This window comes from Herpailurus yagouaroundi, unplaced genomic scaffold (assembly GCF_014898765.1).
Source record: "Herpailurus yagouaroundi ecotype Mexico unplaced genomic scaffold, PumYag 77, whole genome shotgun sequence".
In the NCBI taxonomy this organism is placed as follows: domain Eukaryota; kingdom Metazoa; phylum Chordata; class Mammalia; order Carnivora; family Felidae; genus Herpailurus; species Herpailurus yagouaroundi.
Genome location: NW_024412388.1, coordinates 65,793,416 through 65,813,953, shown reverse-complemented (window position 1 = coordinate 65,813,953; position 20,538 = coordinate 65,793,416). Strand labels below are relative to the sequence as shown.

The 20,538-nt window shown below is 36.3% G+C and overlaps 1 protein-coding gene and 1 long non-coding RNA gene across 7 annotated transcripts in view; one reads left to right on the top strand and one right to left on the bottom strand.

Annotated features, from left to right (window-relative positions):
* Window positions 1–70: 70 nt before the first annotated feature.
* The window catches only part of NEXN (nexilin F-actin binding protein), a 52,555-nt gene continuing 32,087 nt past the window's right edge, over window positions 71–20,538 (bottom strand). For 2 of the 6 annotated variants that reach the window (XM_040470723.1, XM_040470726.1), the window contains 9 exons: window positions 18,548–18,589; window positions 17,117–17,314; window positions 16,795–16,971; window positions 15,391–15,579; window positions 11,106–11,303; window positions 6,819–7,040; window positions 1,719–1,904; window positions 904–1,261; window positions 71–813 (listed from right to left, as the gene is read on the bottom strand). In XM_040470723.1, coding sequence (XP_040326657.1) covers window positions 800–813; window positions 904–1,261; window positions 1,719–1,904; window positions 6,819–7,040; window positions 11,106–11,303; window positions 15,391–15,579; window positions 16,795–16,971; window positions 17,117–17,314; window positions 18,548–18,589 — 1,584 coding nt within the window. In that variant the 3' untranslated portion in view covers window positions 71–799. Of the gene's footprint in view, window positions 1,262–1,718; window positions 1,905–6,818; window positions 7,041–11,105; window positions 11,304–15,390; window positions 15,580–16,794; window positions 16,972–17,116; window positions 17,315–18,547; window positions 18,590–20,538 lie in introns of all 6 variants that reach the window. The other 4 variants (XM_040470724.1, XM_040470727.1, XM_040470728.1 and 1 more) reach the window with 3 other exon arrangements.
* Window positions 8,482–18,934, top strand: LOC121027350 (uncharacterized). Its single transcript, XR_005788675.1, has 2 exons — window positions 8,482–9,059; window positions 17,491–18,934. It is a non-coding gene; the product is annotated as an uncharacterized LOC121027350 (long non-coding RNA).

Below are 20,538 nucleotides of genomic sequence, written 5' to 3'. Positions count from 1 at the left end.
AACATGGTAATTAATTATTTACAAACTCATTTTAGACCAGATTTTAAAATTGAAGATTGTGCCTTTTTTCCCCCCCTCTTAGACCTCAAAATCTTCAATTATGTTGAAAGTGTTTTCTCCTGCATGAACTACTGATACAAAGTTTTTTTTACTAAAATATAATTTGTTCAGGCAAGGTCAAAACGTAAATTTGCTTTAGAAGCTTGAATATAACACACCTTTGAATAGTACATGTTAATAGTCTCAACACTCAGAATTCTATATAGGCAGTGGTTTCCATTAAATTTTCTTAAAATTTAGTCTTAACTTTTGTTCTCCATGTTCCCCCTTTTCCCTCTGTGCTTCAGAAAGACTTTAAAACTACAACAAGAAAAATGACTATTAAGGAAAACTCAGTAGTTTCCAAATTATGAAGTCTGCATTAATTTTAGGTATATAAATAGCTCATAAACATTTTTTCATGCAAAATAATGTTTTATTTGTGATCTTTAAAACGTAATTGCTATAAGCTTAGAATAATTGAGTAACTTTTCCACTCTACCCCATTAAATACACATTAACTTCACAATATGGTGACGAATCTGGTGATGATTTGGATAGGAAGAAGGTATTCTTTAGATGAGCTTGTGTTTTGAAGACTGTTAGGAAAAGGAATAAAAAGTCAATATAGTGGCACTTCTGGTTTCCATTTTTGGCCCCGCCACAGAAAACATGGATGTAGTAAGAAATCTGGGTTGGGGGGGGGGGGCGCGGGGGGGGGGGAGGGGGCAGAGAAAGTTCCAGGGAGAGGGAAGGGGAGCTAGTAGTCGTCAGCTAAAAAAGAGAAGAAGAAAAGTGATTTTTTAAAGGAAAAAAAAATTTAAATACAATAAAAGTTCTAGATTAAAAATGATTAATTCTTACTTTCAATTGTAAGAATACAGGTACTAGCTGCAGAGCCTTTGTTGTTGACCGCTTTACACATATATTCTCCTTCATCTTCTGGGAAAGTTTCTGGTAAATAAAGGCAGTAAGTTTCTCCTCTTTCAATATATTGATAGTCTTCTCCATCTTGCAGTATTTCTCCTTCAAACCACCATGTAATTTCTGGTTTGGGTTCTCCTGTTACTTTAACAGTGAATCTAACTGGCTCACTGTCTACAACTGATGTGTTTTTTAGAGGCCTCTTGAACCATGGAGCTCCTGATCTCGTTTGCTCCTCATCTTCAATAGTGGAACCATTCATGATGCTACCACCTTCTTCCTCCTCCTCTTCTCTTTTCTGTATTAAAATACGTCCATTCAAGTTGGCATTTATAGTAGCATTTTTAGGACGATGCTTTAGTAATAGAATTTTATGAATAAAAGGGTTTTTTCTTCCCAAAGAACATGTAAATATGCTTAACTACAATTATGTACTTTATAAAACATTCCACTGACTTGAAAGCTATTAAAAATTACTTTAGGGCACCTGGCTCGCTCAGCTGTTAAGCATCTGACTTTGACTCAGGTCATGATCTCACAGTTCTTGAGTTTAGTCCCACATTGATTGAGTTTCAACCCCACTCCTCCCTCCCTCACTTTCTCTTCTCTCCCCTTCCCCCCACCTTGCCAGGCCCCTCGTGGGATTCTCTTTCTCATCCCCTCGCTGACTTGCGTCCTCCCAAAATTTTTTTTCCTAATCCCCCATAAAATTTCAAGAGCATCTTTGAAAAATAAAGGACATGTAAGCCTGGTACCTTTTGTAGTGCTGCATCAATTTCCTTTTGTTCAAACTGCATGCGTAGTAACTTTTGTTCTTCAATTCTTCTTTGTTCCTCTTCTTCTCTTGCCTTAGCCATTTGTTCAAATCTAGCTTTCATATTCACTTTATGAGTAAATGGAGCCTCACTTTTTTTTGCAGGCTTGACATCAACGTCTTCTTCCTTTATAAAAGTGGGCCAAGAATAGTAATTGCATATTTTCTAGAAACCAACAAGAACTAAAGCAGTACTTCTGAAGATGTCATTTATGGACACGAAATAATCATACCATGTTTGGTTTATTTGTGCTATACTGCAGCCATGTAGATTTTCACTATCCCCTAATTTGAGAAAAATGAAAGTTTCATTTATGAAACATTCTCTTGACAATTAGAATCCTTTTTTCCCAGTGTAAAGCTACAATGTCATTGGAGTCCCAGGGTATTATTTGCTCAACCAATTCTTTGTGCTAGCTGATAATACTGAATAACAGAAAAGGGTAGGGATGTTATACATTGTTAAAATACTTCTTGTCACGAGATTGTCCATCATTCTTCACTCTGCTGTATAATAGAAAGTGCAATTTCCATTACTTCCCACTTTGTGATTTTCTTCCCCACCCTTCTTAGCTAGTAATTGTCTTTGAAATGAATTCCATCCAACAAAATTTATTGATGGTCAAATGACAGACAAGAGTGTTCACAGAATAGATGGAAGACAACTACTGAAAGAGGCATTGGCTGGAACGTGGGGGAAATCGTTGAAGTATATGGTTAGTCCTCTATATAGGGTGAGAGTTGGAAGCTATGGAAATAATTAAGGAGTAATTTAAGAGCAGAGTTTCAATTGTTAAATAGTGTGAGTGTATACAACAATTTGGTGATGATGGGGTCACTGGTGGCCTTTGAGGGCAGTTTTAGTATAGTGGGTTGTAGGTACAGTTAATTCAGGGTTTCTAAAGTACTTTAGCTGTAGTGGACTCTTGGTTTTCTAAACTACCTAGACTTTTATGTCTGGAAATCTCACCATTTATATTTCACAGTATTATGAAGACATTGCCTCAGTGTACCACATCCAACTAAAGTTAGGAAATTTTGAAGCAAGCTTTGAAGTAATTGCCTATGTAAGAAAAAATCTTGGTGTGTGGATGTTTTGCATCAGTTTGAGGTATTGTACTCCATTCCAATGAATGTAGAAGGAATTGGATAGTTTTTCTTGTCTCCTGGAATTAGATTTTTATTTAATGTTGGAAAATCCTAGAACATCAGACACAACCAAATAGCTAATGGGTAAATTCTAGTACTCCTGCCATTAATACCAGTGTTTCAGTTTGAAATGATAAACCTAATGCCTATTAATAAACACAATGCAGGACTACAGTTAATTGCTAATTTGAATGATGTTGCTGTGGTTTTATTACTAAAAAGGCTAAAAGACATCTTAAACATTGGTTTGGTGCATTCTTAGGGTATTGATACCTACCACATGAATATTAAAGGAAACACAATTGGGTAGTGAACTTGAGATAAAAGAGACGAGAAATGGTTTTGGAGTATGCCTTACTTGGAAAACTAGAAAGTCAAACACTATAAGTGATTTAAATGGGTGGTATGGATTAAGGCTACAAGGAGCTGTGGAATTCTTGGATTAGGGGAGGTTATATGGATGAGGTTACCTTGAAAGATGTCTAGAATACAAACAAGCCGTGTTGAACACAGACATTTTTATTTTTTAATTAAAAAAATTTTTATAATGTTTATTCATTTTTGAAAGCAAGAGAAAGAGTGGGGGTGGGGGAGGTGGACACAGAATCCAAAGCAGGGTCTAGGCTCTGAGCTGTCAGCACAGAGCCTGATGCAGGGCTTAAACCCACAAATAGATCATGACCTAAGGCAAACACTTCACTGAGCCACCCAGGCGCCCCTTTTTGAGAGAAAGAGCACAAGCAGGGGAGGGGCAGAGAGGGAGACACAAGTATTCAAAGCAGGCTCCAGGCTCTGAGCTGTCAGCACAACCTGTCCCAGGGCTTGAACTCCCTAACTGCAAGATCATAACCTGAGCGAGCCAAAGTCAGATAGTCAACTGACTGAGCTACCCAGGCGCCCTGAACACAGATTTTTAAAGGAGGAAACCAGATAATATTACCAGATAAGTGCAAAGGGAGTCTTATGCTGGAAGGTGATTGCACTCCATGGCAAAACTATGCCAACAAGTTTTTAAAGGGTATCTCTGACCTTAATCTAGAGAGAAGATAGGAAGGATGTCAGCATCCTTCACAATCAGTGAGGATATCCTCAGGGATTCCAGGAAGTCAGACAAGTCCTAATCTGTCCTTTCATACAGAAGAGCCAGTAATAGCAATAAAACAGTAAATCATCTATCTCATTTTTAATCTTCCCTAAATATCTTGTAGGACTAGGTATGACTACTCTGAGGTTTCACTACCTTTAACAATAAGGTGAGCAAGTGCATGCTGACTGAACTTTAGCTTCCATGATACATTTCTGTAAAAACTGCTCTTGTGGCCAACTATTAAATGTTGGTGTTCTCCAGTTTTACTATTCACCTTCCAACTATTAACCCTTTAAATATAGCTTTACTCTGATATGTTTAAATACTATTTATGATAGTTACAATCTATATAATTCCAGTCTCTTGCCTGAACTCAGTACCTATGTTTCAGACTGCTTTTATCTTATCCCAATATAGTTCAAACTTCATGTGTCCAAAACTATTCATCCTACCATCTCCAGACTGAATTCTCTGTAGTATCATCTAGTTAGTTTCTCTGGTAATCTTAATGTTGGGCTGGGCTTCTCAGTAACCACCTGCCCATAAACAGCCTATTACCCAGTTTGGTTAAAAGTTGGGTCCATTTTTATCCCTGGATCCCAACTTAATGCCCTATTCCTTTCTTCTTCATTCTCTCTGATACCAGATTTCTTTAAAAACAGAAGCTTTTTATTATTCTGTCCTAAAATGATTACTAACATTGTTCCCGAATCATAGTCCCTGCAAGGTTAAAAAGACCCAGTACCAACTAGCCACTACTTTTACAACTTTATTCTATTACCCATTATTCTATGAACCATGCCTTTGAACAAATTTTCCATTCCCCAGACACATTTTCACAACCTTTATGTAAAGGCTGTAAACGGACTCCCGTCTCCAATCTGGAATGTTTCCCCTCTTTAACTGCAAGTTCTAGTTAACCACACTTTGCTTAAATGCCATTTTCTCAGCCCTGTGAAACTTCTAGGAATACTGAGTCCATCCTGTTTGACCCTACAACATTAAATATACAACTCCTATTTTAGCACTTAAGTTATAATTATTTTCATACATCTCATTAGGCTGAACTTTTTGAAGGCATAATTATATTCACTTACATGAACCCAAGACTGAACACCAGGCCCAGCATAGATGTTAGCAATAGCATTTGCCTCTAGCAGTGACCGTAAACCTTAAGGTTTAGTGTGCATCGCACAGAGTTCAAATGCAAATCAGCTTTACTGATGAATACCTGATGTTCCACAGCATCTCCATTTGTTTAAAATAGCTTATGATTTCCTTCCAAACTCTATTCCCATATTACTTTTGTTCGTGTATACCCACTTCAGTTCATTCTTCCCTCTCCTCATCTCTACCACCATCCCCGAGTCTTCTCAAGTTTCATATCCTACACATTTATCTATTTTCTCTACTTGACTTCTAGTTCAAGTTCCTCATCAGGCCTCTGACCACCCTGTACAAAAAGTAGTATCCTACTTTGTTAATTTCCATAGCTCTTACTTACTACTCAGTAATTGTTTTCCATCCTCCCTACCTGTTAGATTCTAAACACTACTGAGCAAGGACTGCAGGTTTATTCAGTGTACTCCCAGTATCCAGAACAGTTCCTGGAACATAATAGCCATTCAAATAATTTTTTAATGCATGAATCTAAAACCATCTTTAGCTTCACTATGATCTAGGTATAAAGATGCCTATTTGATAATATCTCCATGTTTTAAAGATTCCTTCAATGAACAATAAAACAAAGTTCCTTAACATTTAAGACCTTCCATGACCATCTTGCCTGCGTTTGCATCTTCATCATTATCTTTGTTGTTCCTATACTGTTTGCTTTAATAATAATGAATTGCTTACAGTGCAAAGAATTTGCACATAATTTTTTCATTCTTTTAATTCAGTCTCCCCTGAAGGCCCTCCCAACTTCCCACACCTACCTTATTGAATATTTAATGGAAATTCACTGTTAGAAGAACATAAATGCTGTTAAGTATTATAAAATGGCAATTCTGGCAGAAAAAAATTTCCAGATCCTACTTAAAGCAGTACTCATAGTCATGGAACTAGATCTTATGCTGGAAGGAACATTACAGGTTATTTAGTAATTGCCTCTTTTTTAACATATGGAGGTACTTCTAATTCATGTCATCTCAATTCTTTTTTTTTTTATAAATTTTTTTTTCAACGTTTATTTATTTTTGGGACAGAGAGAGACAGAGCATGAACGGGGGAGGGGCAGAGAGAGAGGGAGACACAGAATCAGAAACAGGCTCCAGGCTCCGAGCCATCAGCCCAGAGCCTGACGTGGGGCTCGAACTCACGGACCGCGAGATCGTGACCTGGCTGAAGTCGGATGCTTAACCGACTGCGCCACCCAGGCGCCCCCATGTCATCTCAATTCTAATTTAGGCTCTGCCACTGAATAATTGCATGACTTTGAGATCATTAGGCTTTATTTGTCTCATCTTTAAATACGAAAGTAAATATCTAGAATTTCTTTTAAGTTATATGTACACTGGTTCTACTGATTCAAACTAAAACTTCTGCCAGTAAATACATTTAAACTGTTATTTCCGGAGTGACCTACCTGATGTTCACAATAAGCGGCTTTAATTCTGATAACAGCCATTTTGAACAATGCTAGAGTGAGGAAATCTTTCAAAGTCTCTTGAGATCTTAATATGCTTTTGCTACTTAGTTCCCAGACAATATTGTATACATCTATGGTTAATTGTAAGTACCAAAACTTATTCAAAGTCCATGTTACATTTATACCATGACAGTTAAATACAAAATAGTATATACCTCATGAAAGTTTTCTGCTTCTCGCTCTTTAATTTCAAGGTCAATTGCTCTCCTTTTTGCTCGTTCTTCTTCTATCTTTTTCTGGATTTCTTTTTCAGACAGTTGTCCAATTTTTTCAAACTTGCTTTTTAAATTTTTAGCTTGAATAGAGCCACTTCTTTTCAATTTTATTAATTCTTCATATTCCCTACTCAGTTCAAATGTTTCATGTTCTTCCTCTTCCTTCAAAAAAGTTTTTATATATTAAATACCAGAGAATTAGTTTGTACAATAAACCATCCAAAAAACGTTCATTTCTTTTCTTTTGTTTATTTGTTTCTTTTTTTAGTGTTTATAATGTTGAGAGAGTGTGTGTGAACAGAGGGGCAGAAAGAGAGGGAGAGAGAGGATCCCAAGCAGGTTCTGTGCTGTCAGTGCAGAGCCCAACACAGGGCTCAAATTCAGGAACCATGAGATCATGACTGGAGCCAAAATTGAGTTGGATGCTCAACCAACTGAGGCACCTAGGCACTCCCAAAAAGTGTTAATTTCTTATTTGAGCCAAAAATAAAGTTTAAATAACTTCCTCCATAAACACAATGCCTAAATTTACTGATTAAAAGTAATGCATATGGGCATCTGGGTGGCTCAGTCGGTTAAACTCATCACACTCTTGATTTCAGTTCAGGTCATAGTCACAGTTTGTGAGTTCAAGCCCCATGTCGGGCTCTGCACTGACAGCACAGAGCATGCATGGGATTCTCTCTCTCAAAATAAACTTAAAAAAATGTAATGCTTCAAATTTAAGACTTTAGATAACATTTAAAATATTTCATTATGGGCGCCTGGATGGCTCAGTTATTAAGCATCTGACTTCAGCTTGGGTCATGATCTCATGGTTCATGTGTTCAAGTCCCACATCAGGTGACCTTAAGCCCCACTTCAGGTGAACATGAGCCCCGCTTTAGATAAAAACAGGAGATTTGCTTCAATGAGCCCTGCTTCTCTGTCTCTGTCTCTGTCTCTCTCTCTCTGCCCCTTGCTCATTTGTGCCTTCCCTCTCCAAAAACATAATAATGATAATATTTCATTACAGCTCAAAACATAATTTAACATTCCATTATAACTCTATTATAACTAGAATATGTATATCAGGATTAACTTTTACTAGGAACTATAGGAAAATTTTTGCTTAGGAGAAGATGAAGAACTGTAATTAAAAGAACATGACTGGGGGTAAGATCTAAGTTCTAGTTCTGACTTTGATACTGTATGGCCTTTGCCTGGTCACTTAACCCACTAGACATGATTTTTTCATCTCTGTATAGAGCCAGAGTATCCGAAAATTCCTCCTGTCTTTTTTTTGATGATAGTCTAATAAAGTTAAATATCACTTAATATTCAACTTAAGTGAATGAAGCCTTCCTAAAATACAGTCTGGCCAAATCCCTACATTTTGATACATATCACTTTTACTCTATTTTATATTCTGCCATGAAAGAAAAGGAGTCAAACCAAAATTGGGCTCCCAATTCTTTAGAGCATTTTTTTAAATTTTTTTTTTTTAATGTTTATTTATTTTTGAGACAGAGAGAGATAGAGCATGAACAGGGGAGGGTCAGAGAGGGAGACAAAGAATCTGAAACAGGCTCCGGGCTCCGAGCTGTCAGCACAGAGCCCGATGTGGGGCTCGAACCCACGGACCGCGAGATCATGACCTGGGCTGAAGTCGGACGCTCAACTGACTGAGCCACCCAGGCACCCCTCTTTAGAGCATTTTATCTTAAATACTTTTTACTCAAGTTTCCCTTGGCTTTTCACAATTTATTCCTAGTTCTTTGTATATTTCTTACGCTAAACCCTAATCTCACTATATGAAGTGGTTTAAAAAATTGCAGTTATTCCTGATATACTTTTCCTGGAGAAGACCTAAAGTCCTAGGTGTGGAGCGGGGGTAGTAGGGAAGGAAAATGAAGGAGGGGAAGGATGGGATCACAGTGGATGATGTGACGTGAGGCTTAATTTCTTGGTTCAACCAAAGGGATGAAAGAGAAAATTTATTCCTTTATACTACCCTCCACGTTTTGGTCTCTGAGGGTCCAAACTGACAACTCCTAAAATACCAGCAACCTAACAAATTTGTGATATACCTCATATTACAGTGGTTCCCAAGTCATTCTGGTCAAATGAACTAATTAGCTGCAGTGCAGATGATCGTGGAACTGGTGTGCTACTCGCTTGGAAACACTCAGACGTAGTAGGGTAAGTCACTCAGTAGCACCAAAATGTCAGTTACATACTGCCTTATGTTAATTAGAATCCATCTCAGTGTACTAAAATATAATTTACAAGTTTTTCTAAATGATTCATTTTCAGCTTCCTTTATAAAATAAATGCTATTACATTTAAAAAACTTTAAGCCTGGGTGGCTCAGTCGGTTAAGCATCCAACTTCAGCTCAGGTCATGCATGATCTTGCAGTTTGGGAGTTCCAGCCCTGCATCAGGCCCTGTGAGGATCATTCAGAACCTGGAGCCTGCTTCAGATTCTGTGTCTCCCTCTCTTTCTGCCCCTCCCCTGCTCATGCTCTGTTTCTGTCTCTCAAAAATAAATACACATTAAAAAAATTATAAAGAAAAGTAAAATATTTTAAGGCTAGACCTTGGAATATTTTTCTACAGCATATTCATGATACTTTATTATTACCTATATGTTTATATAGTATTTATAGTCTCTTGATTGGCTAGGGCAAGGAAGTAAATAACCCCACAGGCCCATTGTCTTAACCCATAACAAAGAAGGTAACTTCTAAGAGACTGCAATGTCTGCATAGGTCACAAGCTGGCAAGAAGTCCCCATCAAGTTGCCCACCAAACATGCCGTGTCATTGCCAGTCTTAGTCTGGGACAGCCACTGTTCATCTCACCCCAAGTCATGTTCATCCCCAATTCTCATGCTGCTGCCAGGAGCTTCCTCATCAGAAGCTGAGGGTGACAGTGGAATGCTGGCCCCCTCTTTTTCCCTCCCCTCTTCTGGCTACACAACTGGCCATCCAGATGCAGGGTGGCAGCTGTGGGAAGGAAAAGGTTAGGCAGGGCCTTAGAGCACCAGGAGGTAGAAAAAGGGCTTCTGAGAATGCACCATAGGGAGGCAGGGGACAGAAGAAGGTTTGAGTGAGCCAAAGCTCTTAAACTCTAGCACATACTCCATTGTCCAGTCAGCTTTCACTTACACACAAATTCAAAGACAAGATTATTAAAATCTTAATTTTTAAATTTTATTTTAATTAAATTTTTAAATTAAAAATCAAGATTGGCCAGGTGCCTAGCTGGCTCAGTCAGAAAAGCATGTTACTCTTGATCTTGGGGTCGTGAGTTCAAGCCCCATGATGGGTGTAGACATTGCTTAAATAAAACTTAAAAAAAAATTTTTTTTAATAAATAAAAATCAAGATTGGCAACCTTAGAGCATTAAATCTTATGCATGGCCTATTTGAGCATATAGGGCCCTGTGACAGCACAAGTTGCCTGCCCATGAAGCTGGCCCTGTACAGTCCTGTATTTATATACATATATATTTGTATATATCTTTAATTCATTTCAGTACTAGAGAAATCATACTAAAATATTTAACATCAAAGTCCTATCTTCTAATTTAGTAAAATAAAATTATTCAAAAACTTGCCACACTGATGTTCTAGTATCCATGGTACTCTTGTAATTTTATTTTGACTAATCAGTTTAATTCTGTTTGTTTCAAGAAAAATAAGCATAAATGAGTATATTAAACACTTTAGGAAACAATTCTCAATCATAATGTGACCGCACAATTGTGAGGTATTTAGGAAGAAATATTTACTTAAGGTAATCACTTGCAATCATTTGTTTTATTATTTTTTTAATGTTTATCCATTTTTGAGAGAGCACAAGCAGGGGAGGGGCAGAGAGAGAGGGGAACAGAGGATCCCAACATGGGGCTCAAATCCAAGAACCAAACCCACAAACCATGAGATCATGACCTGAGCTGAAGCTTGATGCTTAACTGACTGAGCCCCCCAGGTGCCCTGCATCATAAGTGATTTAAATTAGTAAGGAAGAAACAGAGTTCTATCAGGCTAGAAAGCGCACATAACTGTGCTGAAACTTGAACCAAGCGCCTCATAGTATGATGAGTGTCCTTTATGTGAATAATAATACTCAGAAAGTTATTGTAAGATACTATATGTAAACATTTGGAAGAAAAAAAATGGATATTTCCACATTTATAAACATTTGGAAGAAAAAAAAATGGATATTTCCTAAAATCTCACCTCTCCCATTTCTTGTCTCAGTTGTTCAAATTCCTGTTTTTCCATCTCTAGCTTATGCTTCCTTTCTTCCTCCGTTCGTCGTTTTTCTTCTTCCATTTTTTGTTTTAATAATTCTTCAAAATTAATTTCCAGTTTTCCCGGTGTAAGAGATTCTTGAGAAATTGTTTTATACATCTCTGGGAAGTCATCATCTACTACCTATTTAAAATAAGTCTCTTATTACTCTTTCCAAAATTACACATACTAAAAAGGGGAATTTTTTTTTGTAGAAACTGTGATTACTTGAGTAAAAAGGTTTCACCCTGAACTAAAAATTTGAAGACCTAAATCTCTTCAAAAGTATAAAACAATAAACAAGGTAAAAAATACTAGAAAATGTAAGGTGTTTTTGTGGCTACAGAGGAAACGGTGACCATCTGTTCTCCATTCCAACAAACACAAATCCTTTGACTTTGTATTATGAGTAATTCGAATTAGACATTAAGATTTTATAATACTGAGAACACTTTCTACGTGAAGTAAAATTAATTTCCATTTTGGTGATTAAAATGAGCATTTCGCAGCTAAATCATGGTTTTGTCTGAATGAATTAAATAACCCATCAGGATTCCTTCATAGTCAGGTAAAAATCACTCTTAAAAAAAATTTTTTTTTTCAACGTTTATTTATTTTTGGGACAGAGAGAGACAGAGCATGAACGGGGGAGGGGCAGAGAGAGAGGGAGACACAGAATCGGAAACAGGCTCCAGGCTCTGAGCCATCAGCCCAGAGCCTGACACGGGGCTCGAACTCACGGACTGCGAGATCGTGACCTGGCTGAAGTCGGACGCTTAACCGACTGCGCCACCCAGGCGCCCCTAAAAATCACTCTTAATGCTGTAATTTTATTGTATTTAATGCTAACAATAATAGTTAATACTTACTCAGAGCTGCCATGTAAAATTCTAAGCACTTTATATGGATGAGGAAACTGAGGCACTGAAAAGTAACTTGTCCAAAGTCAACACAAATATTAAGTGGCAAAGGTGGTATTCAAAACTTCAAAAGTCTAATAAAATTATAAATAATGATTTAGACTTTTTGTAATTTCATGAATTACATGTCTAATTGCCATTTATTTATGACCTTGGGCAAGTTACCTAGCCTCTGTGAGTTTCCCCATTTGTGATGACTTTTCATACAGTTGTCAGGAGAATCAAATAAAATTTGGAAACACTTAGCAGTATGCCTGACACCCAATGGTAAGCTCCCAATGGCAGTTTTATTATTACATTAGCATTCCCTGTAATAAAGGCAATCCCTAAATTGCAAATAGAAACTTTGCAATCCAAAGATTGCCCCAAATTTTTACTAATATATTAGTTAACTGAGCTATAATACAAAATTAAAATATGGCCCTGGATAAGAAAACAACATAAATAAAGGAATTAGTTTTTTCTTTCCTGATACATAAATATCTCTAGGAAACTAGAGTTTGGGTTTAATGCAGTTTTCTTTCCCTGCACTTTTTCCACTAGTGAATCCTGGCAGTTTCAGCCTAAAAATCTGACCCTCGGACTAGATCTCCTGATCTTTACAACTACTTCTTGTCTATCACTTCTGAACCTGTTTATTCTCCAAAAAATTAAGTGCCTTCACAAGGTTTATAGGGTTTCTGTGTAGAAATCATTTGTGAATCAAGGATTATCTTGTAATACATATAAGATAGTTTTAAGGGGCACCTGACTGACATCAGTTCAAGCCCCATGTTGGGGGGTAGAGTTTACTTAATAAAAAATTAATTTTTAAAAAAAGTTTTAATATATTCCGCAAACATTTATAGGCAATTTGTTACACTAGAATGCATTGTGCCACATGCCAGATGAACAGTCTCAGCCTCATGAGTGAGAAAGGCAGCTTTAAGCAAAAACAATACAGCTTTAGTGCTATGCCAGGGAAGTACTAAATGCTGTAAGAGTGTATAGAAGGAACATGTCTTTGGAACTTGTATTCTCAGGAAAGGCTTCCCAAAGGAAACAGAATATATGAAAAAGAATTAGAGCATAGGGAAAGGAAAGAGGGACATGTTTCATTTAGCATTAATGAAGGTCCAGAGATGGATGAGAGCACAGTATTTTGAAGAAACTGGGAGAAATTTAGTATGTCTGGAAAAAAGATGAAGAATCAAGAAATGAAGCTGGAAAAATACACCAGGGCAATATTATAAAGAAACTTGTTTTAAAATTTTTTAGATTTTATTTTTTAATTTAGATTTTTGCTTAAGGGGAAGTAGAAATTTTTTTTCTTTTTTTAATGTTTATTTATTTTTTGAGAGAGGGATAGAACTTGAGTTGGGGAGGGGCAGAGAGAGAGGGAGACACAGAATCTGAAGAGGCTCAAGGCTCTGAGCTGTCAGCACAGAGCCTGATGTGGGGCTCAAACTCACAGACCACAAGATCATATCCTAAGCTGAGGCTGAATGCTTAACCAACTGAGCCACCCAGGCACTCCTTTCTTTTTCTTTTCCTTTTTTTTTTTTTTTAAGTAGGCACTACATCCAATGTGGGGCTTGAACTCACAACCCTGAGATCGAGAGTCAGATACTCTACCAACTGAGCCACCCAGATGCCCCAGAAAGGGAAAAATTTTTTTTAAATTTTTTTTTTCAACGTTTATTTATTTTTGGGTCAGAGAGAGACAGAGCATGAACGGGCGAGGGGCAGAGAGAGAGAGGGAGACACAGAATCGGAAACAGGCTCCAGGCTCTGAGCCATCAGCCCAGAGCCCAACGCGGGGCTCGAACTCACGGACCGTGAGATCGTGACCTGGCTGAAGTCGGACGCTTAACCGACTGCGCCACCCAGGCGCCATTTTTTTTTTTTTTAGAAAGGGAAAATTTTTAAGCAAAACAGTAACACAATAAAATTTACTTGAAAAGAGAGAGAAAGATCACTCTTGGCTTTACAAGGAAGAATGGATTATAGGCAAGAAAACAAGTTAAACAGGAGTTAGTCTGAAGCTAGAGATAATTGACCTGGGAGGAGATAGGTGGCCCTAGAAAACGATAACTATAGTAGTAGAAATGAGGGGAAAATTGATAGATTTTTAGAGTGATTTAGAAGATAGAATGAATAAAACTTAATGAATGATTGGATGTGAGGCATGAATGAGAAGGTTGGAAGTGTTTAAGGCTCCCAACTTTCTGATTTGAGCATCTGGATTGGTGATGATGCCAAATAAAAACGTGGATGGATATATGTGCCTGAAGCTCCCTTAGACATAGTAAGAAAACCAGGTCATATCATTGAAGCCAATTAAAATGTTTCAAGAAGGGTCAGGGGTGCCTGGCTGGCTCAGTCGGTAGAGCCTATAACTCTTGATCACAGGGTTATGAGTTCAGTCAAGCCCCATATTGGGTGTAGAGCCTACTTAAAAAAATGGTTTGGCGCATCTGCCTGGCTCAATGGGTGGGCTGTATGACTCTTGATCTTAGGGTTGTGAGTGTCAGCCCCATATTGGTTGTGGAGGTTACTTAAAAATAAAATTTTTGAAAATGTTTCAAGAAGGGGATGCAGCATTCACATCAGCTTGCTTGAAAATAAAGTTTGTCAGATAACTGTACATTTTACAAACATTAAAATCGTATAAGGAGTGTAACTCTGTGACAGAATTAAGTTTGGTAGCAATATCCAGAAGTGATGGGTGAGTATTTTGGAGAGTTAAATAATTGTGATTAAATGGCTTTGACCATTTAATATATACTGGATGGAATGGAAAGTGAAACAAAAGAAGGAAAGGAAGGACGGAGGGAAAGAGGAAATGTGGGAAAGGAAAGAAGAATGGAGAGAATAGAAGAAAGGGTGAGGGTAGGAAACTCCCTGCTTACATACTTACTTCTGGAAAACATACCTTCCCAGAGAAGGAAGACAATATTCAATCATCTATGCCAGGCATAGCAATTTAATCAGAACCTTCTCAACATTACATTGAAGCAAACACCTTTAACTGACTGGTTTTATGCCACAGGAGACTTTAAAAACTTATTTGCTATCCCTACTTTTGAAACTTTCCTGAAATAATAGAGTATTCACCAAAGTTTAATTATTTATCTTAACATACTCTTTAATTTTTTTTTTTAATTTTTAAAAAATTTTCTAAGTAATCTCTACACCCAACATGGGGCTTGAACTCACAATCCTGAGATCAAGAGTTGCATGTGCTACTAGAGGCAGCTAGGCACCCTGTCTTAACATACGCTTAAAAAGCTGAATCCTAATGGCATTCTCCCAATTACATTCTGTCTTACCATGCTTCTCCTTGCTTCAGCAAATGCCTTCTTTTCTTCCTCTATTCTCCTTCTGGCTTCTTCTTCTGCTTTCTTTTTTTCATCTTCTCTCCTTTGTCTTTCTATTTCTTCAAAGCTGAGTTTGAGTTTACCAGGGCGGTACCCTTTTAAAATTTTTTCTGTGTCTTGGTTTTCCTCCTCTTCATTTACCTAACCAAGAAACAACTCACTAGTAAGAACTGAGATTCATCAAAGACAGGAATGAATGACCTCAAAAGGGACAGAATCAGCCACCTCACACATGAACATTTCCTTACCCTTAATATATTTGACCAAAAATTCCCTTCCTTTATATTGTCTTTTATGATAAAATATTCAAATTTGAGGAAATTCCAGGCAAAGATGTACTCAAGTTAAATAAAAGTTCCCAAGAAAGTCAAATTTTTAAATAGATAAGTGGAGTGTGAAAAAAGTTAAGGGGTCATTTAAAAGTTCTGTTAAATATTAACTCTCCCAGGACAAAACAGAAAATGTGTATGTACTTACTGAGGTTCAAGGTACATCTTTATCTGGAATTTCCTCAAATTTATTATATAACTATTATACATAATTTATATGTTATAATCATTATACATATATATAATGTCATTATATGTAAAAAAATATGTTATAGGAGTACCTGGCTGGCTCAGTTGGTAGAGCATGCTACTCTTGATCTCAGGGTTGTGGGTTCAAGTAGAGATTACTTAAAAATAAAATCTTCAGTGTGGAGGTTCCTCAAAAAATTAAAAATAGACCTACCCTATGACCCAGCAATAGCACTGCTAGGAATTTACCCAAGGGATACAGGAGTACTGATGCATAGGGGCACTTGTACCCCAATGTTTATAGCAGCACTCTCAACAATAGCCAAATTATGGAAAGAGCCTAAATGTCCATCAACTGATGAATGGATAAAGAAATTGTGGTTTATATACACAATGGAGTACGACGTGGCAATGAGAAAGAATGAAATATGGCCCTTTGTAGCAACGTGGATGGAACTGGAGAGTGTTATACTAAGTGAAATAAGCCATACAGAGAAAGACAGATACCATATGTGTTCACTCTTATGTGGATCCTGAGAAACTTAACAGGAACCCATGGGGGAGGGGAAGGAAAAAAAAAAAAAAGAGGTTAGAGTGGGAGAGAGCCAAAGCATAAGAGACTCTTAAAAACTGAGAACAAACTGAGGGTTGATGGGGGGTAGGAGGGAGGGGAGGGTGGGGGATGGGTATTGAGGAGGGCACCTTTTGGGATGAGCACTGGGTGTTGTATGGAAACTAATTTGACAATACACTTCATATATTGAAAAAAAATATTTTAAATATGAAAAAAAATCTTGAAAAATTGTGTGCGTGTGTGTGTGTTACATATATGTTTTACCATTTGCCGCCTTGCTTCTTCAAAAGCACGCTTCTCTTCTTCTAAACGTTGTCGTGCTTCCTCTTCAGCTTGCTTCCTTCGGTTTTCTTGTCTTTGTCTTTCCAATTCTTCAAAAGTTAGTTTCAATTTTCCAGGAGAAATGGAGTCTTTTCTTGCCTCACTTTCTAATTCATCATCCTAAGAAACATTGTGAAAACACAACTGTTAATTATAAAAGGAAATGGTGCTAACCAACTTAGCTGCTTTGATTTGTTCCAATAAATAAATAAATAAATACATACATACATACATACATACATACATACATACATACATAAATTACCATGACCAAGGAAAGACACTTTGCTTCCTTGAGAGATCGCCGTTGTTCTTCATATCTTATTCTTTTATCTTCTTCATACTTGACCCTTTCTTTTTCTTCTCGTTCTTTTTCTAGATCCTCGAAATTCTTTCTTATCTTTCCAGAAGTTTTGTGTGATCTGACAGGTACCACTGTTACAAGTAGTGAATCATCTCCTTCCTAATTTATAAAATAGATAATTAGCATGTTTTTTCCTAACCAAAATTTAGGTTTCACAGGATTTACCTCCATTATTGGTGAATTTTGTTACATGGCCATCAATGTTATGAAGAACAAAAATTTATATATGTATCTATATCTATATCTATATACTTTTTTTTTTTTTTTTTTTACAGATTTCTATTCAATAGCTCTTTCTCTGCACATTGAGTTAATCTTTGAAATCCATGGATGAGAAGGTTCAAGGAGCATCTTCTTTCCTAGAAGGTGATGTTAATACAGCTGTTTGGATAAAACTGCATGACATTATCTGAATTTAACTGTCCATGCACTAGTTCCACAAAAGGTAATGTGCATGTGAGTATACTCTACATCAATTTGATGGTGGATAGATTCAGTTTAAACACACACAGAAAGTCTTTCCATATGATTTTTTCCCATGCAAGTTTTAAAATACTTAACTAATATTTTGTGAGGGAAAACAATATTATATTGTTTTTATAAAACACTTACAGACAAAATACTTATAGACAAAATAAGTATTAAATACTTATAGACAAAACTCACTGGCATTTGGTCTTAGTAAAATATTTTTAAATTTGTTGTTTTTCAAATTCATTTTAATTAGTTCCATTACATAATCTATTGTTACATCTCTCTGAACTTTTTTCAAAAATAAAGTGAATTATAATATGCAACACATGCCGCTAAAACAGAACTGCTTCCACTTTATGTGGCTGTAGTTTTAGGCACACCATCAAATTGACTGATGTTTAACTTTCTCTGTTAGATAAAAAGGGATTAACTAAAATTTCTGTGGTTGTGGAACATTACTTCATGGTGCTATATACTGTACTTTCTACTAGTATGTGATAATAAAAACTGTCAGGAACTCTGAGGAAAGAAGACAAATTATAAAAAAAACCCTGCTTATTGAAAATGTTACCTTTCAATAGTCTCAACTATTATTAACAGTTCAAGAAATACAAAGTCTTGGCAGAGTATTTCAAGCTGAGAGTTGTGTCTCTAACCATGAAAGCAAAAACATACTTTTAAGACACTAAGCTATAATATTTGAGAAAGTGAAAAAGTATGATCTTGCTTTGTAAAATATGTTTGTCCTTTTGTTGTTGCTATAGAAATAAGAATAGAAATGCTTTTAATTTTTTAAAAGACTATTTGTGAGTCAGATAATTTTAGGTGAATGTTTCATTAAAGGAAATGTCCATTTACCTCTGATGCTGATTCAGTTCCCGTATTGTTTATGTCCTCAATCTATTGAATGAGAATTTCATATCATTACATTACATTGAGTTTCTGCTTTTTGTTTTTAAACATACAATTGAAAAGTAATTTAGTTGTGAATTATAGTAAATTTTCAAATGCATAATTTTAAAAATATTTTTATTTTGCTGCAAATTAGTCCTTTTATGTGGAGATTAAACCTTATATTCATTTTTATATTTTGACATCAAAATCAATATATGGGGAATTGTATATTAAGAAAAATTAAGATAAAGCCTACCTTTGTAATTCTATAATGTGAATGGACCAAACAGTTATGACCTGTCTGTAAGCTTACAAGCAGCAATTATTAATTAAATTAGTAACTTAAACTGAGATACAGAAACATTTCTTCATTCTATGTCTCTGCCCTAGCCAAACCTATCATTGGTAATCAAATAATTATGACTATATTTTACAATATAAATACATGGCAGAATATAACTGATACAATAATACAGTGCAGTACACCAGCTTTCACATGGCTAGTTTAGAAGGGAGAATTCTGGTAGATATTATTGTTTATATTTTGACCACATCTAGGAAGGAAAGACCCTCATTCAGTAGAAGGGGTTCTCAATTTGGCTTTACTCGTAAGAAACACCATTAGGTTAGCTTGAGGAGCAGGCTAATGTATGTAACAGATTGAGAAATGAAAAGGAAGACAGGTGATTTAAATAATGCAGTGTTTGAGATGTCAGGAAAAGGAAACATAAGGAATGGTAAAATGAGATAAGTTAGAAAGTAAACATTCAGATTTTATTATTTTAACATTTTTAATGTTAAATTAATTTTTAACATTATTATTTAACATTTTTTAACATTTAACATTATTTAACATTTATTATTTTTAACATCAGTGAAAGAGTCTGGAAGTAGTTTGTTCCTTATACAGTCTAAGAGAATTCTGGCTAAGACCCTATTCATCATTCCATTTCCCTTTTCTATATTCTCTGTCACAGGAGAATTAATACATTTTATTAAGATACCAAATTTTTTTTTTTTAATTTTTTTTTTCAACATTTATTTATTTTTCGGACAGAGAGAGACAGAGCATGAACGGGGGAGGGGCAGAGAGAGAGGGAGACACAGAATTGGAAACAGGCTCCAGGATCTGAGCCATCAGCCCAGAGCCTGACGCGGGGCTCGAACTCACGGACCGCGAGATCATGACCTGGCTGAAGTCGGACGCTTAACCGACTGCGCCACCCAGGCGCCCCTAGATACCAAATTTTTTGAAAAATAAATTCCAAAGAAATAATTTATCTATTTCATATAAATATTTCATATAAATTATTTTATATAAATAAAATATTTTATATAAATATATTTTATATTTTTATATTTTATATAAATTATTTTATATAAATAAATATCTATTTTATATTTTAATATTTGTATTGTTTTGCTTGGAATAATTTGTTTTGCAGACTTACTTACTGTGACTTACTATGCTTTGGGACTTACTGTGTAAATGGTGAAAGTTTTATTGAATGATGAAAAAAATCCTGCTTTTTTTTTTTTTTTTTTAATTTTTTTTTTCAACATTTATTTATTTTTGGGACAGAGAGAGACAGAGCATGAACGGGGGAGGGGCAGAGAGAGAGGGAGACACAGAACTGGAAACAGGCTCCAGGCTCTGAGCCATCAGCCCAGAGCCCGACGCGGGGCTCGAACTCACGGACCGCGAGATGGTGACCTGGCTGAAGTCGGATGCTTAACCGACTGCGCCACCCAGGCGCCCCAAAAAAATCCTGCTTTTTAAAAACATTAGCTAAGAAAAAAATTTATTTTATTAAAAAAAATTGTTTTTAATGTTTGTTTATTTTTGACAGAGACAGAGACAGAGAGAGAGGGAGACACAGAATCCAAAGCAGACTCCAGGTTCTGAGCTGTCAGCACAGAGCCCAATGCGGAGCTCTAACCCACGAACCATGAGA